This window comes from Pseudorca crassidens, chromosome 21 (assembly GCF_039906515.1).
Source record: "Pseudorca crassidens isolate mPseCra1 chromosome 21, mPseCra1.hap1, whole genome shotgun sequence".
In the NCBI taxonomy this organism is placed as follows: Eukaryota; Metazoa; Chordata; class Mammalia; order Artiodactyla; family Delphinidae; genus Pseudorca; species Pseudorca crassidens.
In genome coordinates this window covers 14,411,861-14,437,773 of record NC_090316.1, presented here as the reverse complement: position 1 = coordinate 14,437,773, position 25,913 = coordinate 14,411,861, and the positions used below count along the sequence as shown (strand labels likewise).

At 39.3% G+C, this 25,913-nt stretch overlaps 1 protein-coding gene, 1 long non-coding RNA gene and 1 other non-coding gene across 5 annotated transcripts; 2 read left to right on the top strand and 1 right to left on the bottom strand.

The window, feature by feature from the left end:
* UBXN8 (UBX domain protein 8) lies at positions 1–24,913 on the top strand. 3 transcript variants are annotated; one of them, XM_067721585.1, is made up of 8 exons: positions 1–149; positions 3,210–3,332; positions 4,873–4,943; positions 11,238–11,360; positions 13,443–13,580; positions 15,029–15,070; positions 21,368–21,442; positions 24,264–24,913. In XM_067721585.1, exons 1-8 carry the CDS (start codon positions 62–64, stop codon positions 24,429–24,431), a joined length of 828 nt encoding a protein of 275 aa, XP_067577686.1. In that variant the 5' UTR covers positions 1–61; the 3' UTR covers positions 24,432–24,913. The 3 variants fall into 3 exon arrangements, with proteins under 3 accessions (XP_067577686.1, XP_067577687.1, XP_067577688.1); XM_067721587.1 differs by lacking the exon at positions 1–149 and adding an exon at positions 319–676; XM_067721586.1 differs by lacking the exon at positions 21,368–21,442.
* Positions 15,084–19,767, top strand: LOC137215973 (uncharacterized). Its single transcript, XR_010939519.1, has 2 exons — positions 15,084–18,999; positions 19,034–19,767. It is a non-coding gene; the product is annotated as an uncharacterized lncRNA (long non-coding RNA).
* Positions 18,727–18,833, bottom strand: LOC137216236 (U6 spliceosomal RNA). The gene has a single exon (XR_010939655.1). It is a non-coding gene; the product is annotated as a U6 spliceosomal RNA (small nuclear RNA).
* Positions 24,914–25,913: the final 1,000 nt, after the last annotated feature.

Sequence of the window (25,913 nt, the reverse complement as noted above, 5' to 3'; positions counted from 1 at the left end):
TCCAAGGGAGGAGAAACCGGAAGGGGCAGGCCTTCCGCCCGGAAGCGGGGCGCCCTCCACTATGGCTTCTCGTGGCGTTGTTGGCGTTTTCCTCCTTGCTGCTCTCCCGCTCTTGTGTTTGGAGCTCCAGCGTGGGATCCCAGATCTGGGTAAGTGTTGGCTTTTCCCTCTTGGTGCTCATACCCAGGTGACGGTCCTGTGAACGTTGCGTAGAATTTCCGTTTCCCAGCCGCGTCCCCTCTAGGCAGCTTTGACTACGATTCCCAGGCTGCACCGCGCCTGCCTCCGTTTTCCGGCGCGGGTCCTTGGGGGGAGCGAGACTTCCGCCGCCTTGGTGAAGCCGACTCACCTTGGGGAGGCCGACTCCCCTTGGCGCAAAAAATCTCTCCAGATCTGGTGAGGTTTTGCGTGAAAGGGGACTGAGGCAGAAAGCACATGAACAAGCATATACACGGCTTTCAAATTGTGTTGAATGCTCAAGAGGAAATAAACAGGTTGATGTGATGTAGGCCTACTGAGGAATTTAAGCAGAGATTTAAATGATGATAGGAACCACCACTTTGAAAAGCAGGGAGAAAACATTCCAGACAAAGGAATTGTGATGCGTTGGAGGAAAAGGATGAAGAAAATTGAGGCTGGATCAAGGAGACTGACTTAAGAGGGAGATTGGCTCAAGGTAGAAACATTCATTTAGCACGTACTGTAAACCAAAGTCTAAGTGTTTATTCATTACCTCATCTAATCCGCTTTACAATCAGAGGGTGGGTACTATTATAATCCCTTTTTTTACAGTTGAGGAAACTGAGATATAGGGAGGTTAAGGGACTTACCTAAGGTTTTAAAACAGGTCACTGGGTTCTGTGTGCAGAATGTTTTGTAAGGAAGCTGCAAGGCATCTTAGGCTTCTGAAGTAGGGAAGTCGTGATGATTGTTTGATGGTTGGCCTGACTAGGATAACAGAGGAGGTGAAATGTGCACAGATTTGGGATATTAGCCAACTAGGATTTGTTGATGGATTAATGATTCGGGTGAGGGAAAGGAGATTCAAGGATGGCTCCTACATGTGGAGTTGAACAACCGCAAGTCATTGGTGGTGCCAGTGATAAAGGAAAAACTGAAAGGAAACTGGTGGACCAGTGGAGAATCAGTTCATTTTTGGACATATTATTGATCAGTTTACATGTCTGTTTCCCTCTTTAAACTCAGTCCTAAAATTAGAGACTGTGATGAAACCGAGCTTTGTATATTTCCTCTCTTTCTCCCTACCCCCCAAGAAGTCAGGTACCCAGAATGTTGCTTGAAATAAGAAATTAAAATGCTTTTCAAAAAATCTACAGAGATTCTCCAGAAGTCTCAAACAGTATTGGAATCTAACAAGACCTTTATCCAAATGATATACAGAAATGTTAAACTCACACTTATTCCAGAATTTACCTGCTCCCTTACCTTAAAGAATTCACCCTTACTCTGCTCATCTAGAATCTTCTACTTTGCACTAATATTTGAGTCACTAGTCAATGAGAAGGTGTTTACTCAGGGTTGCAGCAGGAGATCTGTTCACATGATCAGCTCTGACCACAGAGGAACATACTTCCTGAGAGCAGAGACCCCTCCTCCCCCTCCTCTCCCTCCTCCCCCTCCTCCCCCTCCTCCCCCTCCTCCCCCTCCTCCCCCTCCTCCCCCTCCTCCCCCTCCCCCTCCTCCCCCCTCCCCCTCCTCCCTCTCCTCCCCTCCTCTCCTCCTCCCCTCCCCTCCTCTCCTCCTCCCCTCCTCTCCCTTCTCCCCTCCTCCTCCTCCTATTGAATTAAAAGGGAAGAGGAGTGTTCATTCACCTGGGCTATATTTTTGGACATGCATTGAAAAATGATTCCTGTCTTTTTCTACTCTGTAAAAGCCTTCATTGCTGATACATTTTTACTTGTACTTAAGCTAAATACTTTAATGCTGGTTCCTCACGTTTGTTATCCTTTGAAGTGCCCTGCATATGGGCTCTTGAGAATAGGTATAAACAAAGCAAAACAAAACACCTCAACTTACTTTTAAAAATTTTTAATTGAGAGGTGCACACATTAATCTAGTTCTTTTGTATTCACATATGACATTTGAAATTGCTTGCTTGCTAGAACAAAAAGCAATATATGGAACATAAATCCTATAACACGACCGTTTCTCTAAATACCAATACTCTAGGTGTCAAATTACTTTTGAAATGACCACAGTTACCTGAGATTTAATCTTGTGTCATATTGAGCAATACCTGAATCAGTAGTAATGCTGGCAAAGGTTGGAAGGGCTGTAATGCAAAAGAAAAAAAAAAAAACTTCGCTAAACAACTTTAAACTACTTTTTTTTAAAAAAAGGATTTTATATATATATATATATGTTTTCAGTTAAAAATTAAGTCTGTATATATAATTCCTTCTTTAATTGTCAGTTAATTGGCTAACTGCCAGCCCCCATCACATTGGTAAGATGGTTCCTCTGTATGTCTGTCTGGTAACTTTTGAGAATTATAAAACAAAACTACAAATTCCTGGAGGGTAGAAACCATTTTTTATCCTACTTTATATCTACACTCCCTCACCATTTGGCAAGTTATATTACACAAAGTAGGTACTTGTTACATTTCTGCTGATTAATTTTCATCTTGGTTCTTAAGGTAATACAAAACCAAATTTTTTACTTTTTTTCTAGGCAAACATGTATCTAGTAATTTTATTTACATATGATAGAATAAATATTGAGAAATAGAGAAGTACAGAGTTGCATAATTTAACTGTCAGAAATAAGAATTTGCTGTTTCAGTGAGAGTGACTATTTTTAAATAGAAGTAGAATTTGATAAGATGATACCATCACAATTTAATTCCCAATTATGTGGATAATTTTCTTCCCTTCTCTGGGAAGAAGGGAAACCAGAATTTATGCATTATTGATAGTCATATATTTATAATGTAGCCAATCACTCGAATTCTACTTATATTCCTGAGACATAAGATGTTCTAGAATCATTTTCTGAAAACTTGCTCTGGTAATGACAGTCATTATGAATTTTGGCACCCAAAGGAGACTATATGAAAAATTTTAAGACAGTTGCATACCTTAATTTTACTGTACTTTTCCAGTACAAATGATCTTCTAATGTGTTAATACCTAGTATCAAGAAAAATGTTTTGAATTTTAATTGTATTTTTCTTTAACCTTTATAAGGAATCAAAGATCTAATTTTGCTGTGTGGCCGGATTTTCTTACTGCTTACTCTCCTTACATTAATTATTTCTGTGACTACCTCATGGGTTAACTCGTTTAAATCTTCCCAAGTTTATCTGAAAGGTAAGTTTATTGTTTATGCTACCCTTTTATACTTTTCTACCGAAATTTCTTTCCTTTATTTATTCTAGAACTTTGCACAATAAGAATCATTTTACCATTCATTTGTGCTGTGTAATTTCAAGGTAATCATTACAACTTTAGTTACAACTTTGGATAGGCTATAAATCCCAATATTTTTATGAGAAATTATACTTTTTTCTTGTATATACATTTGAAACTATAGCATTTCTGCACATTTGCTAATTTTAAATTGTCTGTGTGTTTGTGCAGCTTAACTGCTGTTCGGTACGTACAGCTTGTAAACTGTTCTACAAATGGTAACTATCTATCGTTAAGATTAAGAGTTAAAGATAATTTATTTTTCATTCCATTCTGGCAGTTTTTATTTACTCACTTATATCGTATGTATAGTTAAGTGCTCTTAATTTTAGGAAACCATGCTTGTTCTTATTTTTGTTTTGTTTTGTGGTAAGTAAAAGTTTGTGTTAGAAGCCTTTTAAAACAATATTGTAGTGACTTCCCTGGTGGCGCATTGGTTAAGAATCCGCCTGCCAATGCAAAGGACACGGGTTCGAACCCTGGTCCGGGAAGATCCCACATGCCATGGAGCAACTAAGCCTGTGTGCCACAACTACTGAGCCCGCGTGCCTAGAGCCCATGCACCGCAACAAAGAGTAGCCCCCACTCACTGCAACTAGAGAAAGCCTGCATGCAGCAACGAAGACCCAACACAGCCAAAAATAAATAAGTAAATAAATTTATTTAAAAAACAAAACAAAAAAACAATATTGTAGTTCACCTCAGAACAGATGAATCCTGAAACTAATGTATACATTCTTATATCCTATTAGAAAGAAGCTTGCCAATAGTGAATTTGGTGCATTATGTTCTGTTTTACTGTTTATTTATTTATTTAAATTTTATTTATTTATTTATGGCTGCATTGGGTCTTCGTTGCTGCACGCAGGCTTTCTCTAGTTGCGGTGAGCAGGGCTACTCTTTGTTGCGGTACACGGGCTTCTCATTGCAGTGGCTTCTCTTGTTGTGGAGCCCAGGCTCTAGACACTCGGGCTTTGGTAGCTGTGGCACGGGCTCAGTAGTTGTGGCTCGCGGGCTCTAGAGCGCAGGCTCAGTAGTTCTGGCGCATGGGCTTAATTGCTCCGTGGCATGTGGGATCTTCTTGGACCAGGGCATGAACCCGTGTTCCCTGGATTGGCAGGTGGATTCTTAACCACTGTGCCACCAGCGAAGCCCCATCGTTATTCTTGAAGGCTCCTCACCAAAACTGTAACACACAATACATGTCAGAGAATTTTTGTTTTCAGAATAGACCTTTTCTTACAGAAACAAATTTCTTGCAGATTTCCTTGTTTCAACTGTCTGTGTGTATCTCGTTTTCATTATTTGAAAAATACAGTCTGTTTTTTGAAGGCTTTTCTCTCCCAAAATGTGAAGATCTACAGAAGATTTTCAGAGAAAATAACATTCAACATACTGATACTTGGGAATTAAAAAGTACTTATATGTTTTGATGTCTTAGAAGAAGAAGAGAAGAATGAGAAAAGGCAAAAACTTGTGAGGAAAAAACAGCAAGAGGCACAGGGTGAAAAGGTAAAGCATACGTTTCAGAGAGTATATAAAGAGAATACAAAAATGTCTGGGGCATTTTAAATTTACGTCTGTTGCTTTATGTGTTTGTGTTCAGATTTTTTTATTATTGAGGTCAAATTCTCATGACATGACCATCTTAAAGTGTATAATTCAGTGGCAGTTAGAATATTCACAATGTTGTGCAACCACTACCCCTGTCTAGTTCCAAAACATTTTCTTCACTGCAGGAGAAAACCCCATACCCACTGAACATTTATTTCCCCATTCTCCACTCCTTCCATCCTCTGGCAACCAACAATCTGCTTTCTGTTTGTATGGATGTATCTATTCTGAATATTTCATACAAGTGGAATCATATAACATGTGACCTTTTGTGTCTGGCTTCTTTCACTTGCATAATGTGTTCTGGGGTTCATCCGTATAGCATATATCAGTACTTCTTTCCTTTTTATGGCTGAGTCATATTCCATTGTATGGACAGATCAGAATTTGTTTATCTATTCACTGATAGACATTTAGGTTGTTTTCACCTTTCGGCTACTGTGAATCGTGCTGCTGTGAATATTTTCGTGCAAGTATTTGAATACCTGTTTTCAATTCTTTGGGGTATATACATAGAAATGGGATTGCTAGGTCATATGGTAATTCTATATTTTAACTTTCTGAGGAATTGCTAAACTATTTTCCACAGTGGCTATACCATTTTGTATGCCCACCAGCAGTTTCTGAGTGTCCCAGTTTCTCTGCATCCTCACCAACATTTATTATTTCCACCCCTCACCCCCCCAGTACTCATCATAATGTATACGAAGTGGTATCACATTGTGGTTTTGATTTGCATTTCCCTATTGACTAATGATGTTGAAATCCTTTTCAAGTGCTTGTTGGACATTTGTATATCTTCTCTGGAGAAATGTCTGTTTAAGTTCTTTGCCTGTTTTTAAATTGGGTTGTTTGTCTTTCTGTTATTGAATTATAGGAGTTCTTTATACATTCTGGATACTAAACTCTTATCAGATATCTGATTTGTGAGTATTATCTCCCATTCTGTGGATTGCTTTTCACTTTTTTGTTATTGTCCTTTGATGCACAAAAATGTTTTTAGTTTTGATGAAGTCTAGTTATCTATTATTTTTTTTGTTGCTCACGCTTTTGGTGTCATATCTAAGAATCCATTGCCAAATCCAAAGTCATGAAAATTTACTCCTATATTTTCTTCCAAGAGTTTATAGTTTTAGTTTTTATATTTAGGTTATTAACCTACTTTGAGTTAGCTTTTGTGTATGGTGTGAGATGAGAATCCAATTTCATTCTTTTTCATGTGGATATCTAGTTGTCCCAACAGCATTTGTTAAAGAAACTATTCTTTCCCCATTGAGTAGTGTTGGCACCCTTGTTGAAAATCAGTTGGCCATAGATATATGGGTTTATTTCTGGGCCCTCACTTCTATTCCATTGCTTTATCTATATATATCTATCCTTGTGCCAGTACCATACTATTTTAATTACTGTAGTTTTTTAGTAAGTTTTGAAATCGGGAAGTGTGAGTCATCCCACTTTGTTTTTCTTTTTCAGTATTGTTTTGGCTGTTGAGGCCCCTTGCAATTCCATATGAATTTGAGGATTGGCCTTTCCATTTCTGCAAAAAAGAGCTTTGGGATTTTGAGAAGGATTGCATTTAAATCTGGAGATTTTTTTGGGTAGTACTGACATTTTAATGATATTAAGTCTTCTTTGCTGCGAGGAGTATTGACATCTTAATTCTTGCAATCCATAACCATGCAATATCTTTCCATTTATTTCTGTCTTTAATTTCTTCCAACAGTGTTTTGTAGTTTTCAGTGTACATAGCTTTCACCTTCTTGGCTAAATTTATTCCTAAGTATTTTATTCCTTTTGTTGCTATTATAAATGCAATTGTTTTCTTAATTTTCTTTTTTGATTTTTCATTACTAGTGTATAGAAACACAAATGATTTTTGTGTGTTGATCTTGTGTGCAGCAATTTTACTTATTTTTTTATTAGCGCTAGTGGTTTTTGTATGTGGATTCTTTGGGATTTTTAATGTATAAGATCGTATCATTTGAGAATAGGGATAGTTTTACTTCGTCATTTCCAAAAGCAATGTCATTTATTTCTTTTTCTTGCCTTATCACTCTGGCTAAAACTTTAAACAGTGTTGAATAGGAGTGATGAAAGTAGGCATCCTTGTCTTATTCCTGATCTTAGAAAACTTTTAATCTTTCACTATTGAGTATGATGTTAACTATGGATTTTTTCCTAGATGCTTGTTATGTTGAGCAAGTTCCCTTCTATTCCTTGTTTCTAAATAGTTTCATCATGAAAGAGTGTTGAATTTTGTCAGACGCTTTTTCTTCATCAATTCAGGTGATCATGTGGTTTTTTTCCCCCCTTTTGTGTTATTAATATGTATTATATTAATTGATTTTATTATGTTGAAGTATCTTGCATTTTTGAGATAAATTACACTTGGCATTGGTATATACTCCTTTCAATAAGCTGTTGGATCAGTTTGCTAGTATTTTGTTTAGGATTTTTGCATCTGTATTCATAAGGGATATTGGTCTTTAATTTACTTGTAGTGTCTTTGCCTTGCTTTGGTATCAGGATAATGTTGAGCTCACGGAATGAGTTAGGAACTGTTCTCACCTCGTCTGTTTTTTGGAAGAGTTTGAGAAGGATTGGTGCTAATTCTTCTTTAAAGGTTTTATAGAATTTAGTGGTGAAACCATCTGGTCCTGGACTTTTCTTTGCTGGGAGGTTTTTTTTTTTTTTTTTTGTGGTACACGGGCCTCTCACTGCTGTGGCCTCTCCCGTTGCGGAGCAGAGGCTCCGGACACGCAGGCTCAGCGGCCATGGCTCACGGGTTCAGCTGTTCCGCGGCATGTGGGATCTTCCCAGACCGGGACACGAACTCATGTCCCCTGCATCGGCAGGTGGACTCTCAACCACTGCGCCACCAGGGAAGCCCCTGTTGGGAGGTTTTTAACTACTGACACAGTCTTATGTTAGGTCTGTTGAGAGTTCCTATTTCATGTTGAGTCAGTTAGTTTAGGTAATTGTGTGTTTCTCAGAATTTGTCCATTTCATCTTGGTTATCTAATTTGATGGCATACAATTGTACATCTTTATAATCCTTTTTATTGCTGTAATGTTGATAGTAATTTCCCCACATTCATTTCTGATTTTAGTTGTCTTCTCTTAGTCCAGTTAAAGTTTTCTGGAATTTGTTGATCGTTTTAAAGAAACAATTTTTGGTTTCATTGGTTCTGTTGTTTTTCTATTCTATTCTGTTTATCTCTTCCTTATTATTTGCTGCTGTGTGCTAGCTTTGGGTTTAATTTGTTCTTTTTCAAGATTTTTAAGGTGTAAAGTTAATGATTTGATATCTTTTCTTCTTCTTTAATTAGATATTTACAGCTGTAACTTTACCTCTGAGCACCGCTTTTGCTACAAACCATCCAAGTTTGGTTTTGCTAGCTAGGAATTGCATTTACCATGGATGATTATCTAACAGGTAGCATTTGGGCAGTTGCCAGATTGATGATTGACCTTTGTAAAAGAGGAGACTCATTGTGGACTTTTACCTAAATATTAAAAACATAAACCCTTTACAAAGGCCTAGGTACAAAGGCATTAAAATTTTGACATCTACCACTTGTTTTTCTGGTGAGCAAATTATTCCTTTTTTAAGTAAACAAGTGAAGGCTGGAAAAAGATCCCAAGAGTAAAAGCCTATATATTTGTTAGGGGGTGGGAGTAGTTACTGTTTAATACATTTGTAACTACCCTGATCTGAATTCAGTAGCAAGGAAAGTGTCCTTGCGAGATCTTTTGTTAAGAAGTTCTCTTGTAAATATTTGAGCTTCTAATGTTTAATGTTATTTCCTGTGGAAGTTACTATTCATTTTTAAAGATTTGCATGTGAGATGGATTAGTTAACTATAATTCCATCTATATGCCAATTATATACTAATTGGCATCTGTAATTCCTGAGGGTTCGGAAAAAAAGTTGGGATTCTTCTGTTTGGCAAAAGTCTAAAAACTTTAACCCTCTGTCTTCTCTCTTTGGACAAAGGGAAACTAATAAATCAGTATCTCGCAGTGTATCTATGTACATGGTGAAGTGCCCAGCCTGGGCAGACATGTGCCTGGTGATGCATAACACTTTTGAGTCTTTGGATTCTAAAAAGGTGATATTTCTCCTCAGACACATGATTGATAGTTTGATTTGGTATAGAATTACAGGTTGAAAATCATTAGAATTCTGAAGTATTGCACCATTATCCTCAAAATTCCAGTGTGGTTTTTCAGGTTCCCTTTTTCTGTTTGTTAGTTCTAGTCTCCATTTTTCGCGTCGGAGGCTTTCCTTAATCATCTGGTAATTCTTGGCTCCGTCCTTTCAGTTTAAGAATCGTACACTAAAAGCTAACTGTTGGTGTAAGTATTTGTAAAATTTCATCAAGCTTTGTGTTTTACTTCAAAGAAAAAGGAAGATCAAGCTAATTGGAATTTCTGTGTATGGGAGCAAAGCTTGATGGGTTGTCTGCTGATATAGGGTAGACACCAATTTAACTGTAGGGTTACTGAGGAGTAAGTTAGCTTTGTCAGTATCTCTGGGTTTCTCTTTTGCAATTCACCTCCTCTAGACAATGCATCTCCATTCTCCCAGGTTGGGCGGGGGGTGGGGGGGGCGGGGGAGGCTCTTAAGGCCTGGATGCCAGCAATCTGAGTCAAGTTGGGAAGGGCTGGGGAGTGTCACCTTCCAGTGGGTGCATTTTCATGTGCTCTTTCTGTTTTAGTTTGCATTCCTGCCCTCCACTAGGCCTGGATCTGTGACTCAGCAGCCTTTCTGGTTCATATTCCCAGAGAATAAACCTTCATGCCTGGATGTGTGGTAGAGTAGTGGGTCTGGGGGTCCAATAACTCTTTTATAATTTTCCCCCGTTTTCTTTAAGAAACTCAGATGCAAGGAATTGGAATAGTCCTAATCCTTGGTTCAGTACAAACTCATTGTGAGACAGGCTGGGACCTGGGACCCTTTACTGCAGTTCTTGCCCCTGGACAAAGCAACAGAATACAAAGAAACTATAAGGGACTAAACATAACAGCATGCCTGTGCAATGGGACAAATTATGAACAATAAGATACAAAAAGGCCAAAATCCAACTGCGTCTCCTGAGGTGCCAGGAGCAGAAGCAGGGTACTGCTCGTGACCCCTGCACACAGCACCACCATGGGGGTGGGCAGGCCACCTAAGCGCCCCTCCAGGCCTCGCCTCACCCTATTTAAGGGACCAGCTCACCCCCCTGCCCCAGGGAGTGAGCAAGGGAACCTGCTGCTTGTTCCCGCTCCCAGGTGCTGCAGCAGGAGTCCCAGTAAAACGTCGCCTGAATTTCTCACCTGGCTTCTTACCAACTCTGTTGATTAGAGTCCCAGAACTCAGGTTGGTAACACTTGGCTGATGCATGGTTTCCTCCGACACCCCCAATATTAGCTCTGCCCCTCACCCTGTGTCCCCGCCAGGGAACCTGGTGTCTCTCTTCCTGAGCTGTTCCAGTCTGTGGCGTGCACGGCTGGCTTCCTGTTGCTGTCATCCTTTGCAAGCACCTAGGTTGCAGTTTTCTCACTCAGATCAGTTATCATTCCTCTATCTGTCCTTACATATAGTGGTTTGGGGGTTATAGTGTTTCTCTGTTTTTCATTGGTGATGGAATTAGGGTTTCTGTTTCTTGTTCCCTTGGTTGTTTTGGGGTGATTTTTCAAGAGGCAGGGGAGGCAGAAATAATTTCACTGTGTCATCTTAAAACCAGAATCTCCATGTCTTTTGAGTCTAAAAATATTTTCTACTTTACCATGATCGAGCAACATTTAATTAATGCTCTTCCAAACCAGTTCATGCCTTAGGCATCATGCCGTGAGCAAACAGCTTTGGGTTTAAGTTCCTGGAAGTCAAAGGCCTTGTCCTCTACATCTTTGTATTCCAGCCCCTCGTAAATTTTTTGTTGCATTGAAAACACGTTGAAGGATATATAGGTACACTGCCATACAAGCAGAAGTGTAGAACATTTGTTTTTATTTGCATTAAACACGAATGCAGATTTTTAGAGAGTGATGCAGAAGTGGAGGATGTTGCTTTTTTGGCAAAATTGAATTAGTGTGAAAACACCGTTTCTTACTTGGTTCTTATTTACAACATTATAGACAATGTAAATAAGATCTTAGGAATGTTAATGTATAGTAACACCACCTAATTTATGTTTTTTGGAACAGGCCAGCAGATACATAGAGAATGTTCTAAAACCACACCAGGAAATGAAATTGAAAAAGCTGGAAGAACGCTTTTATCGTATGACGGGTGAAACCTGGAAGTTAAGCCATGGTCATAAACTTGGGGTTAGAAAATATTATATTTTGAATTCTGCTACTGCTTATGTTTTCTTTAGCATGTATTGATTTTAAAAAAATTACAAATGATTAGTCCAGTCTATTTTTAGGAGTCTTTATTTATAATGATTGTATATCAGTTTTTATTTAGCATATTAGTATGTCACAAGTGTTTAAGTGGTTTTTGATGTCTAAAGAGTATATAACTTAGATTCTCGAAAAGCTCTAACAGAAGGCAGTCTTTGAGAAAACTGTTGACCAAATCACATCTTTCATTTGAGGGAATTCCGATCTCTAAGGTATTATAAGCTCTCGTAATATTCATCATGTTTAGCTTTGTTTTTTTAAAGCCAAATTGACCTTTGACTCTTTTTTCCTTTGGCATTGAGTATGAATTTTGTCATTTGCTAATGGATATTTACAATGTTAAGTTTTCTTACAGAGAAAAAAAGGCTATTCATAAAGGAATTCGGTTTTAGAACTGGCCGCAGACTTTTTGTGTAAGATCCTTTCTGTCCCAAAGACATTTTTGGTTTTTTTGTTTTGTTTTCTTTTGCTTTCTGTTTATACTGCACCTTTCACCATTTTGTAAAGAAAATGATCCAGTAGAGGTAAACAGGATTCTGACAGTGAAGCAGAGTGTTTGTGTTCATTTCGTAATGGTAAATATGTCATAAAACAATCAAGCGTGGGTAATGAAATTAATGTGAAAGACGGCAACATAAAATGCAACTACTCTATGTAGTGACTTCACTTCTGAGTTGCATTTGTCTTGTTAGTTTTGTATGTTAGACATTGACAGCCTGACCTTAGCCTGCCACGTTTCTTTCTGAAACGGTCATGGTGTGAATTAGTCATTCTGCCCCTTGCTTTTAGGCTATGTCTCCATGGTACTACTAGTATATATTTTAACCTAATTAATGGAGACAAAAGAAAGTCAGGGAGCGAGCAGACTGTTGGTGTTATGACCTGAGACTCTAGGAAGGAAAGTGTACCCATTGCTGATCCAGCCCCTAGTTTTGCAGTGAGGCGGCTTAAGTTTGGCCAGTTAATTGTTCAGGATCAATATCTCAATATTTTTTTTTTTTTTTTTTTTTTTTTTGCGGTACGCGGGCCTCTCACTGCTGTGGTCTCTCCCGTTGCGGAGCACAGGCTCCGGACGTGCAGGCTCAGCGGCCGTGGCTCACGGGCCCAGCCGCTCCGCGGCATGTGGGATCTTCCCGGACTGGGGCATGAACCCGTGTCCCCTGCACCGGCAGGCGGACTCTCAACCACTGCGCCACCAGGGAAGCCCTAGTATCAATATCTCTTGACTCCCATGCCCCATGCTCCTTCCAACAAATTCTCTTAGGATAAAGGAATGGGGTAAACAGCCCACCAAAATGGTGCCCATTTTTAGTTTGATAAAGAGAACTTTTCAGAGGTCAGTACATATAGAAGAAAGGCATTATTGAACTAATAAGTATATATTTGAGACTTTGACATTTAAGTGAATTATCTTGCTAAGGAAAAGGTTTTAATAGATAATAAAAAGTAATCTTTAAGATTTCTGGAATAAAATCCTATCCCTCCTAAAGTGATTAATTCAAATGGAAGATCAAAGTTTGAATTTGAGAGCTAAAAGATATTTATATATAACAAGATACTAGGGCCACACGCAGCTATGGAAGTATTGCCTGGTCACGTGCACAGACCTGTGTTTTTACACACATGTTCTATTTTCACAGCCTGTTTCAAAGACACAGTCTCTTGCACTGCTTTGCTTCCTTTACTGCAGGGAGGAAAGGATATTCAGGTTTTCTTCTTTCTTCTTACTGAAAAACTTAGGGGTCAATTAAAATGGAATGGTCCCTCTCAGCCTTGTACTATCAGAGGGAGCCCCAGAGCTGGATCAGGGTGGTTTCTATGAGACGTTAGTTAAGTTCCATGTTTTTTTGGTCTAAGGAGATAATGCTTTAAATTTCTGGGTCTAATAATGACTTAATTATATTGTTTTTACTGAAATGCCATCAGGGTAAAAGAAATAACCATTGTGAATAGAATAAAGTCGATAGAGAACATCTCTTTAGAACTTGTCTTGTTTTTGACCAGGGTGATGAAGATTTGGTGCTTGAAAGTGAGAGTCAGACATCTTCTGAAACATCAAACAGAGAAGCAGCAAAGAGACAGAACTTGCCTAAGCCTGTAACCAAAGTTTCACCACCCGCTGAACAGCCCACGCAGAAGGAGGTTCATTACTTAATGCCTGCTCACTGAGCTGTATCCGCGTGCAGTAAGAGTATTGTTCTGTGGGTGAAAGTGTTATACTGAGGGAAGATTAGGACTGGCTTTTAATCCAGATGGTGTCTCCATCTGGATTCATTAAGCTTCAGCTTCATTAAGAATCACTTTTCCTGTTTAATATTAATGTTCTGAGCCAAACTTTAGAAGGAATCTAGGAAGATAAATGGTGATAAATTTAGAAAATAGTTCTTTTTGAGGAAGTAATTAAATTATATAGAAATGAAAAATATTATGTTTACGAAGGGAAATATTCCTATGGGTAGGTAAGACACAATGACGTCATATTTAGTGAGCGGCTCGTATTATTAACATGAGTGTATCACTGTTCTCAGCGGCCCTTCTAGGGAATGAGTTAGCAACTGTTCACTTTGGAATGATGCCCAGGTTTATCAGTCCTTTTTTTCTTTCAAATCTTTAATCCCTAAGTTGATTATGATTTGGAGCTGGTTGAGGTTGAAATAAGTCTGTTTTTATTGAGTCTTAGGGAAAGCTAGTAGGCTATCCAGTCCCTAAAAGTAGTTTCTAACATATTGCTTTTCAGTCTGAGGTTTCCTGGTCCCTTCATGGAGCTTGAGAGTAAGAATCAGATCATTGAACTATGTCTAACATTTAGTCCATAGGACTAATTAAAATTTCAAGATTCTTTGCTTTTTGTTAATAGCACAGATTATCTCATGCTGATGGTAACCTTCGGTTGACTGTCACATATGCTTTTTATACCAAAGAAAAACAAATGGTTTATTTAATAAATGCAGTTAATGTTTGTTAGACAAAATGTTATAAAACATGGAATCTATGGTATTAAAAAATAAAAAGCATCCCGGAGGGGAGGTGAAATTGTTCATAACAAGTGTTTTAATGAGAGAAAATGGTCCGTACATCTGTTTTTTTAATAGATTAACAGAAATAGGGAATCATGAGTAAATCATGAAAGCAACCAAAGTGAATGGTGGTTATCCAGTCCCCTAGAAGATGCTGGTGAAGAAAAATAAATATGCACTCATCTTACTGTGTATATGTATGAACCAAAATAATTTGGGGGTCTTATTGAACTTAATTAATATTTACCCTCTGTTTCTGTAAGTAGTACATTTTTGTATGATGTCTTGGAACATCATAAACACGGAGTTCTTTAAATGTGTATAGATGGTAGCTATCGTCTCAAATCCTGCTTTTATGATCTACTGTTAGCACAAAGTTGCTTATCCAAAAATGTTTATTAAGTGAGTCTCGTTCTCACTGTAAATGTTTTATAAATATATATTAAAAGAAAATATTTCATTAAGGATAGATATGTCCAAACACTGTATCGAAAGGAACTCTTCATGTTGAGATTATTTTTTTCTTCTTCAGACTGTTTACATTCCTGTTACTAAATACTTATTTTTCTTTAGGTTCTTGATTTACCTGAGGAACCTCCTGAAATAGCTGAAGAAGTAAGCTTATTTTTTTTCTCTTTGAAAATTAAATATATTTTCTATTTTCTTTAATATCAAGTAAGTACATTTTATCTAAATTTGGGTTTAGATGGGAATTCCCTGGTGGTCCAGTGGTTAGGACTCGGCACTTTCACTGCTGGGGCCTGGGTTTGATCCTTGATGGGGGAACTAAGTTCCCACAGGCCGTGAGGTGTGGCCAAAAAATAAATGAATAAATTTGGGTTTAGAGAGGAGAGACAGCACAGTGCTTATGTGACTGCACTATGATTAGACCTTGTTTTGATATGGGGTAATATCAAACTCCTCATCGCAAGTCCTATTTTGGAAGCCTGCTGTCTGCCGAGCTTGTGTTTCAAAGCCCTCCCACTTCATCAGGCAGAGATAGGATACTCGGGCTTTTCCAAAACTTTAGGTCAGCAAATGAGTTACCTATTAAAACAGAATCAAAATAGGCAGATGACTTCAAATTGTAGTTTTCCCCTTAAAGAGAAAATGAAGAAAGCAGCTACTTTGTAGGTGTTAGAATTGAAGGCTGGTTTGGTGTTTGCACAGCGGGGTTGGACTGAGCCCCCGCCCCGCTGCATTGAGCTGCCCTCTGCCCAACTTTGTCATAATCTATGCTGCCTTCCTGCGGTTGCCCAGCTCAGTTTCAGACAGTCTCCAATGTACAGGAACACGTGTCTTTAAAACCACGAAGTGGCTTAGGCAAAGGAGAGCTGGATGGTTTTCCATTTCCTGAGGCTCAGCAGCTGTCACACTCCCTGAAAACCATTTTTGAGACAGCCATGAAAGCCATAGGAGGGTCTCTTTTTTGTCAACGCATTTGCAACATTTAAGTTTAGTATTTTGGATGTCTGAGGAAAATCTGAAAGTCATACAGAAATAGAGACAATGAAGTGTGCGATCAATCCTCAGGAGAATCACAGTCCCCGGGAGAAACTCAATTTAAGGAAAAACCAAACGTCTAATTCCTCCCTGTTACACCCATCAAATCCATACCCATGACATGTTTGTCCTGAGCCTCCTGCACCCTCACCTCTCCTTAAGCTCTGGGTTGGTATCCATAATAAACACTTACAATACAGGAGTGATTAAGTACAGCTCAGGTTGACAGGGAACACCTTTTAAGAAGTTACTGGGGCTTTAAAGCACGTGATGTTACTCCTGCAGGACAGCAGTCTGTCACCAAAGGTGATGACAGACATTCAGGTTGTCAGTGAATCCTTTGAAATTGTACCTTTTTGTGATTATAGGTAGAAGGACAGTGTTCTTCAGAATCTCAGGTCTGTGCCCTTTTAGGAGACCTCAGGAGACCTCCACCCAGAGGCATTTGATGTTGCTCTCCTCTTTATAAGAGTTATTCATAGTTATTCCACTTTGTTTCTTTTCTACCCTTTTCCCATACTGGGTAGATGACATTTTGTGCTACACTTAGTAAAGTGTATGTCAGAGTAATGGAATTTTAGAGCTGGAATGAACCTAACTGAGATCTCATCCCGTCTCCTCACTTGAAGCTGAAGCCACAGGCAGGAGTCTCCGAGGTCCCTGCTGGGAGAGCCCTGGCCCTCTGGCTGTGCCAGAACTTTGCCTTTATTTTCGCTAGGAGCAGTACTATCCCTGTTTTCTTCTCCCTGCTCCTGTTTGCTCTTCCTCTGGCTCTGCTCTGATTTTTGGTCCTCTTTGCTCTTTTCTTGGTTAATAAAGTCAACAAAATTAAGGTAAATAGTTGTTACCTGAAAATCACATGTTAAACGTATGCACCGTATATATAGTATATATATAGTTAAATGCACTGTATATATATAGTATTAATGAGGTACAAGCAACTTTATATTATGTAATGAAGCTTTATGAAGAGTGCTGCTAATATATAGTTGATACTGGTTGATACTTTTACAGTGTATTCTACACTAATCAAGAAAAGCAAATAAGTATTGGAAGATTTTGATTCTATTAGAATCATCATTGGGCAAGGCATTTTCCACCTGTGCAGTTGCTACTGCTCATAGATTTCTAAGAATTCAAAGCATAAATTCCTAATTCCCGCTAACCATTCACCAGCCATTAGTTTTACCTCCTTGCATGACTCTCAGTGTCGCAGTCCCTCTTTCAATAACGCTCCTGTTCTCATTGACCTTGTTATCCTACTCTTGATCTAATGACCTGTTTCTGGGCAGTTAGCCTGGTCCCTCTGGACATCTGCCTGGCTTTTCCCCTCCCTTGTGATTGACTGTTTCCTAATAGTGAAAGTAGACCTTAAGTGTGGAGTGTCATCATCATCATCAAAGTTAAAAACAAGAAAAAGAAAGCATTCTAGTTTGGGGAGTGTGCCTTTCTAACCCATCCTTTACCCTATCACCCTAAAGAAGTGTTTTCAAAGTTAAAAAGGCACACTTGGAGTAGGCAATGAGTGCTTTGCCACAGTTACCCAAGATTTTAGGATGTTTGTAAGTTGTGTAGTCATATTGTTTCTGGCTTTCTGCAAAGTACCATTTTGTATTTGGCCAACTTTGCAACTTTGCTCTGGTATCATAATCATGATATATCATCATACATAAAGCTTGCCGTGGGGCTTCCCTGGTGGCGCAGTGGTTGAGGGTCCGCCTGCCGATGCAGGGGACGTGGGTTCGTGCCCCGGTCCGGGAGGATCCCACATGCCATGGAGCGGCTGGGCCCGTGAACCATAGCCGCTGAGCCTGCGCGTCCGGAGCCTGTGCTCCACAATGGGAGAGGCCACAGCAGTGAGAGGCCCAAGTACCGCCAAAAAAAAAAAAAAAAAAGCTTGCCCCATCATAACTAATATATTTTAATCCTCAAGCTACACAACTATTTCATGAGTCCATATGTAAAAGAATAATTTCACTTTTAGGAATACTGGAGGTTATAATTTTCAGGAAATTCTCTATTTCCTTATTAGTTAGGCCCATTAAATGTGTGGTGTCACCCACAGCATAGAGGGCCTTTTTTTTTTTTTAATTTCTATTGGAGTATAGTTGATTTACAATGTTGTGTTAGTTTCAGGTGTACAGCAAAGTGAATCAGTTATACATATATCTACTCTTTTTTAGATTCTTTTCCCGTATAGGCCATTGAGAGACATCTTTTTTTTTAATATATGAATTTTATTTTTGTATACAGTAGGTTCTTATTAGTTACCTATTTTATACACATCAGTGTATACATGTCAATCCCAATCTCCCAATTCATCACACCACCATCCCCACCCCTCTGCCACTTTCCCCCCTTGGTGTCCATACATTTGTTCTCTGTGTCTCTATTTCTGCCTTGCAAACCAATTCATCTGTACCATTTTTCTAGATTTCACACATAAGTGATATTATACGATGTTTATTTTTCTCTTTCTGACTTACTTCACTCCGTATGACAGTCTCTAGGTGCATCCATGTTCCCGCAAGTGACCCAATTTCTTTCCTTTTTATGGCTAAGTAATATTCCATTGTATATATGTACCACATCTTCTTTATCCATTCATCTGTCTATGGGCATTTAGGTTGCTTCCATGACCTGGCTATTGTAAATAGTGCTGCAATGAACATTGGGGTGCATGTGTCTTTTTGAATTACGGTTTTCTGTGGGTGTATGCCCAGTAGTGGGATGCTGGGTCATATGGTAATTCTATTTTTAGTTTTTTTTAAAATATGGAACGCTTCATGAATTTGCGTGTCATCCTTGCGCAGGGGCCATGCTTATCTTCTCTGTATTGTTCCAATTTTAGTATATGTGCTGCCGAAGCGGGCACTATTTTTAGTTTTTTAAGGAACCTCCATAATGTTCTCCATAGTGGCTGTGAGGGACATCTTTATAATTCTTTGTTGCTCGGGAAGGGACTAACATTCATTTTAAAGGTTATCAGAACAGAATGAAGTTTTCACTGTGTGTGTGTGTGTGTGTGTGTGTGTGTGTGTGTGTGTGTGTGTGTGTGTGTTTCTGTATATGTAGTAGCTGTGGCTCTATAATAATGAGCCATATGAGAAAATTCGTGTTATAGTGGAAGCCTGCTTGGACTTAGGAGCAGACTAATAGATGAGTGAACTAATGGCTAACATGAATTTCTGATAAGGGAGTGGGGAATCTGAAACATAATGCAATTCTTAAGCATTATACCCTAATTTTTTTAAGTGCCTGTTATGTATTTCGTATTACAACTATCCATAGAGTTCTAAAATAATACAGTAAGATTTTTTTAAATGAGAGGGAGAATTAACTCACGGTAGTCTAGAATTCACAATAGAATAGTTACCATATGTTACTCTTCTACTTTTAAATTGAAAAGACAATAAGTGTAGAATTTAAGATAATTTGAAAATAGTTTTGTAAATCATCATATTGTTACCATAATACCATAGCAACTATTTTCATTATTGTATGCTATCTTATTTCATTCTAACGGAACTACATTTTAATTATTGCTGCTACTTTTCATTTAGATTTCATTTAATAATCTGTGTTTGGGACAGTGATTTACTTTCCAATTTACACTGTGTCCCAGGCCTTTTACCCATTCATAGGCCAGTCCACTAGACTGTCAGTAATCTTAGGAGAAATTGTACACCCACCTTTCACAGTAATTGTAATGACAGAACAGTAGCTGGGTTTCAAACAACGATTGTTCATTTCTCTTAAGTATTTAATCATAATAGAAAATGTTAACTCACTGTATTTTTTTTTTAATTTTTAAAATTTTTTTTTTTGTTTTTTTGTGGTATGTGGGCCTCTCACTGCTGTGGCCTCTCCCGTTGCGGAGCACAGGCTCCGGACGCGCAGGCTCAGCGGCCATGGCTCACGGGCCCAGCCGCTCCGCGGCATGTGGGATCCTCCTGGACCGGGGCACGAACCTGCATCCCCTGCATCGGCAGGCAGACTCTCAACCACTGTGCCACCAGGGAAGTCCTGACTCACTGTATTTTAACCTTAGTTTTTCTTAAAGCATTTGGCTTTAAGTATCCTATCAGAGCATTAAAGTTTGAACAAAACCTCACTGTAAAAGTTGTTTTATTGTTTCTAAAAATAAGCATAATTGGCTTTTAATCAGTGATTTATTTTTGTATTTATTTTTGGCTGAGTTGGGTCTTTGTTGCTGGGCATGGGCTTTCTCTATTTGCAGCAAGCGGGGGTTACTCTTCGCTGTGGTACACAGGCTTCTCATTGCAGCAGCTTCTCTTGTTGCATAGCATGGGCTCCACGCGTGTGAGTTTCAGCAGTTGTGGCTTGCAGGCTCTAGAGCGCAGGCTCAGCAGCTGTGGCACACGGGCCTAGCTGCTCTGCGGCATGTGGGATCTTCCTGGACCAGGGATCGAACCCGTGTCCCCTGCATTGGCAGGCAGATTCTTAACCACTGCGCCACCAGGGAAGCCCTATCACAGGATATTGAATAGAGTTCCCTGTGCTATACAGTAGGACCTTGTTGTTTATCTCTTTTATGTAGAGTAGTTTGTATCTGCTAATCCCAAACTCCTAATTTATCCCTCCCCGTACCTGCTTTCCCTTTTGGTAACCATAAAGTTTGTTTTCTATGTCTGTGAGTCTGTTTCTGTTTCATAAGTTCATTTATATCATATTTAGATTCCACATACAAGTTGATATCAATATGGTATTTGTCTTTCTCAGTCCACTTAGTGTGATAATCTCTCGGTCCCTCTCTTTTCTTCTTAGAGTGTCCTTTAATATACTAGCACGTTGCAAGCTCTTTTTAGCTGTTTAACTCTTTTATCAGAGGAAAGATGGTGGGGAAACTCAACATGTAAAACGGACAAAGCTGCTCCCAGGAGGAGGGTCTCCTGCAGCCCCAGCAACCAGGACCGGCTCCAGGCTTGTCTCTCATTTGCGCACACGTTGTAGGCATGGAGCACAGCCTACAGTGTTGGAGTGAAAAGGGTAGCTTTTTGTTTCCTTCCAGTCTAGTGTTTGTCTTGTCTGCAGACTCTGAGGTGGCCCTGGATCTTCTTGGTTTGGTAGGTCACTTTCAGAGCCCAGCTGCAGTGTTGATGTTGTCTGGCAGACAGAAGCCTTGCGTCTCGGTGTCCTCTCTGGAAGGCTGTGTCACTGGTCTTCTCAATCAGTGGGAAGATGTTTTTCAGGTTTAGAAGAATTATTTCTGTGTTTAGGGTGAATTTTATCTGGACCTTAATTTTTGTGTACAACTCTCAGAGCTAAATTCCTACAAAACTCCATGTGAGCTTTTAGAACCGTGTACAGGTGTTTCGTAGGAGTAGTGGTTTTGGAATTGCAAAGAGCAGTGGTTGAAATTCTCATTTGAACATTTTTATTCCTCAGGTCCTGACTGTTGCTCTTCGATGTCCAAGTGGGCGTGTCCTGAGGAGAAGGTTTTTTAAGTCTTGCAGTTCACAGGTGAGGAGAATCATATTTGGAGAAATTTTTTTTTTTTTTTTTTAAAGAAGATGTTGGGGGTAGGAGTTTAGTATTTTATTTATTTATTTTTGCTGTGTTGGGTCTTCGTTTCTGTGCGAGGGCTTTCTCTAGTTGTGGCAAGTGGGGGCCACTCTTCATCGCAATGCGTGGGCCTCTGACTATTGCGGCCTCTCTTGTTGCAGAGCACAGGCTCCAGACGCACAGGCTCAGTAGTTGTGGCTCACAGGCCTAGTTGCTCCATGGCATGTGGGATCCTCCCAGACCAGGGCTCGAACCCGTGTCCCCTGCATTAGCAGGCAGATTCTCAACCACTGCACCACCAGGGAAGCCCTGGAGACATATTTGTGTTGAATTTGGCAATAGTTTATTCCCATGCAGGGAGGAGGTGTTTTCAATTGTCTGTACTCCCATCAGGTGAGGATAAATGGGATTTTTTTTCTTTTTAAATTTATTTTTTGGCTGTGTTGGTCTTCGTTGCTGTGTGCGGGCTTTCTCTAGTTGCGGCGAGCAGGGGCTACTCTTTGTTGCAGTGCACAGGCTCCTCATTGCGGTGGCTTCTCTTGTTGTGGAGCATGGGCCCTAGAGCACACAGGCTTCAGTAGTTGTGGTGCATGGGCTCAGTAGTTGTGGCTCGTGGGCTCTAGAGTGCAGGCTCGGTAGTTGTGGCACACGGGCTTAGTTGCTCCGCAGCATGTGGGATCTTCCCGGACCAGGGCTCGAACCTGTGTCTCCTGCATTGGCAGGCAGATTCTTAACCACAGGGCCACCAGGGAAGTCCTGGTAAATGGGATTTATATGTACTCTACGTGGAAGAAATTTGGAGAATTAGGTATGCTGAGCCTTCTTGAACTGTGATTTTTGCATTCAGATTTTTTTCAGTTCTTTTTTTTAATTTGTTTTTTGTTTTAATTACATTTTCACAGCTTGGTGGGTAAGATGCTTTCAAAGCTTTTGGAAGCAGGTGGTATTAACTTTGTTCTTATTATCCCTGATGGATTATTAACGTAAACCCCATTGCTTGTATGTAGTTTTCAGGTCATTCTTTAGAGCTTGTTTCTTTTTGTTCTAATAGACTTATTTTTTTCTTTTGAAAACAATACTGTGTTCACTAGCAATAATTTGAAAAATATAGAAAAGTAGAAAGAAATTTTAATCTGCAGTCCGGCACCAAAGCCAATTACTAATATTTGCGTGTATTTCTACTTTTAAGTGCATTTGAACATATTATGTGTGTGTTAAAAATTTCTGTTATTATTTAACTAATTTTCTATCCTTACTGTTGCATTTAACCTTCTATGTCAAGAATACTATAAACCATAAAAAAAATACTGACAGATTTGACTACATAAAAATTTTTAAATTCTATAAAGTTCATCAAGTTAAAAATTTGGAAAAGTTATTTTTTTCTATAAGGAGCTTACACAAATCAAGGAAAAGAAATACCTTAGTGGGCTTCCCTGGTGGCACAGGGGTTAAGAATCCACCTGCCAATGCAGGAGACACAGGTTCGAGCCCTGGTCTGGGAAGATCCCACATGCTGCGGAGCAACTAAGCCCGTGTGCCACAACTACTGAGCCCACGTGCCACAACTACTGAAGCTTGCACGCTAGAGCCCGTGCTCCGCAACAAGAGAAGCTACTGCAACGAGAAGCCCGTGCATCGCAACGAAGAGTAGCCCCTGCTCACCACAACTAGAGAAAGCCCGCACGCAGCAACAGAGACCAAACACAGCCAAAAAAAAAAAAAAAAAACCTCAGTGGAATGTTAGGCTTCACTTAGAATCAGAAAAATGCAGATTAAAATGGATCCCGTTTTCTACCTATCAAGTTGTCAAAGATCAAAAAGAATAGTACCCAGTTTGGGGCAGTGTGTGCAGAAAACAGGGATTCTTATTAATTGTTCATGTGAATGTAAGTCAGACCACTGTTCCTGTGGGATAATTTATCAGTATATATTTTAAAATACATCTTTTGGCCCAGTAATGCCATTTATGAGAACTTATTCTTTGGAAATAAGACAAATGGTCAAAGGTATAAGTGTTTATGGAAGGATTGGTTAAAAGAAGGCATATTGATGTATGGGAAAATTATGACACTCTATGACATAATACACATTTATTACGTGGAATATCAGTAGGTACATGGATGGTGGTAGAAGTCAGGGATTATCTATAATTGATACACCACCATCCTCTGAGAACATTCTGTCATTCAGCTTTCTTCCTAAAGCAACAAACCATCCTTTAGCAGGCATTATTTTTAGGCAATAATAAGTGGAAATTTGGACAATTACTAAGGGAATCTTCATGAAAGGAAATGTGATACGTTTATAGGGATGGCCCATTGAATATTGGGTTATCAAAAGGCAGAGTCTCTGGGACATGGACATGTCTGTTGTGACAGTTCCTGGGTGATTTCGATGTGGACTGTTGGCTTAGATTATAATCTAAATGACTTTTTTCCCAAATGCTAACCTTTTGTTCTTAACCTTTTTATTGGATAATCTTTCCATTCCTGTTTGGTTGGGGCTTTCCTAATTGTTAAATGCTTCTGCTGTCTGTAGGTGCCAGTAGTCCCTAGGCCTTCTCTGAAACAACAGGTATTAAAGGTCATTCACATCTCAAAATTCATGGCATGCTCTTTTCCTTTAAACTCTTGAAAGTTCCTTTGAAAGGTATGAAAGTTCTGTTTCATGACTCCTAGGGGCATGGTTTAACAATGAAAGAATCGTAAAATATTATGGTGATCTAGAGGGACACAATTTTGTACAGTATTTGGTAACTAAGCTTTTTATCTTTTAGGTCTTGTTTGACTGGATGATGAAAATTGGGTACCACACATCCCTATACAGCCTTTCCACTTCCTTTCCCAGAAGGGCTCTGGAAGTGGAGAGAGGCTGGTCACTGCAGGACGTAGGAATAACTGTGGATACTGTACTCAACGTGGAAGAGAAAGAACAGAGCAACTAGTTAAGAAATGCGAACCACCTGTTCTCCATGAAATCAGTTATGCCATGACCTTACAGGACAATAAAGGATTCACATTAAAATCATGCCATACCTTGATTGCACTCAAGGCAGTAAACACCTTAACGTTGGTCTCCATGGAACCATATGGACATAAAGGATTAGAAAAGGACTGCTCTCTGCATATAGTAATTTTTGGAGTGTGCCATCTTACAGTGTACCAAATGAGGACGAGATAGAAATATATACAGTAAGGTGCTCGCTCATTCGTATTTTTGCTAGCTGATGCCATTTATCAGTTTCTGCCTCTTCCGTCTGTTTTGCCACATTGAACATTTCACAGTTCAGCCAAGCTCTTTAAAGTCTTACCAGCCGGAATGTTTTTTCTGCTGTAATTCTAGAAATTCAACTTTGAAGGCGTGTCAAAGCTCTTTTAAGGCTTTAAAGTTCTTTTTGATAGTAAACATTGTATGTACTAATGTTAACTAATGTTTGAGATTTATTTCATTTTGTCTTGCACTGAAATGTAACATTTACAACATTCCAGGTGGATCAGTATTTTTAAAGATAAAACAATGAAACCAGTGTAGGTGAGTTTTTAAAATATATCTGGTCATTTCATTTCCCTGCTTAGACTCCTGTAATGGTGCATCCACGCACTGTAATGCCAAGTCCAAACTCCAAGGCTGGTATAAAGGCTCTTTGTTCTAGCCACGCCCTTTCTCTTTCCCATCTGTCTTAAGGAGTCAGTTTAAGTTGGCTCCTCTGTGTGTTGCCCTTTATTTAATGCTCCTTTATTCCTCTTCTGTAGAATTTATTACATGTATTATAGCTGTGTTTCTGTCTTCCCAAATACGTAATTCCTTAAAAGCAAGGATTATATCCTTTTTTCCCCTGCAGAAATACCTAGTGTCTAGTAATGCTTCATACAAAATGTTTGAAAATAATAAGTTGTCTCAACCTTTACCTTTTTTTGTCTCTGGAATATTCCACATTGAAAAAGATGAAAAAAAAATCTGATTATAAATTAATTATAAAAGCATTGGGAAACCAAGTTACAGAAACAAAAATAAAATCACCCATAGTCTCAATACCCAGAAATAAACATGACTGACATTACAATTCTGCTGGTCCTGCCAGACTTTTCTATGCTCATGTGCCATTGATTAAAAAAAGAACAAAAGACCTCATATTTTTAGACATTTTGGAAAAACCGATTACCAAGTAATTATGCTACTTAGGAAATGTGATAGCAGGCTCCGAGGTGGTCCCCGCTGATCCCTGCCCCCGGCTGCCACATCTTAGTGTGCTCTTCTCCCTCATTGTACCAGGGTTGGTCTGTGCAGCCAATTAAAGTGAACAGAAACGGTGTGTGTCACTCTGAGATTAGGTTATACAAGACTGTGGCTTCTGTCTCGGTGTCTGTCTGTCCAGTCACTCACATGGGGGAAGAAGTCGTGTTGCGGGCAGCCTCCTGGAGAGAGG

Excerpts from the sequence above, each read along its gene's own strand:
- UBXN8 (XM_067721585.1), top strand. The coding sequence starts at position 62 with ATGGCTTCTCGTGGCGTTGTTGGCGTTTTCCTCCTTGCTGCTCTCCCG. Across the intron at positions 3,333-4,872 it reads TTCCCAAGTTTATCTGAAAG|AAGAAGAAGAGAAGAATGAG; the intron begins GTAAGTTTATTG and ends TTGATGTCTTAG. Across the intron at positions 13,581-15,028 it reads AACAGCCCACGCAGAAGGAG|GTTCTTGATTTACCTGAGGA; the intron begins GTTCATTACTTA and ends ATTTTTCTTTAG.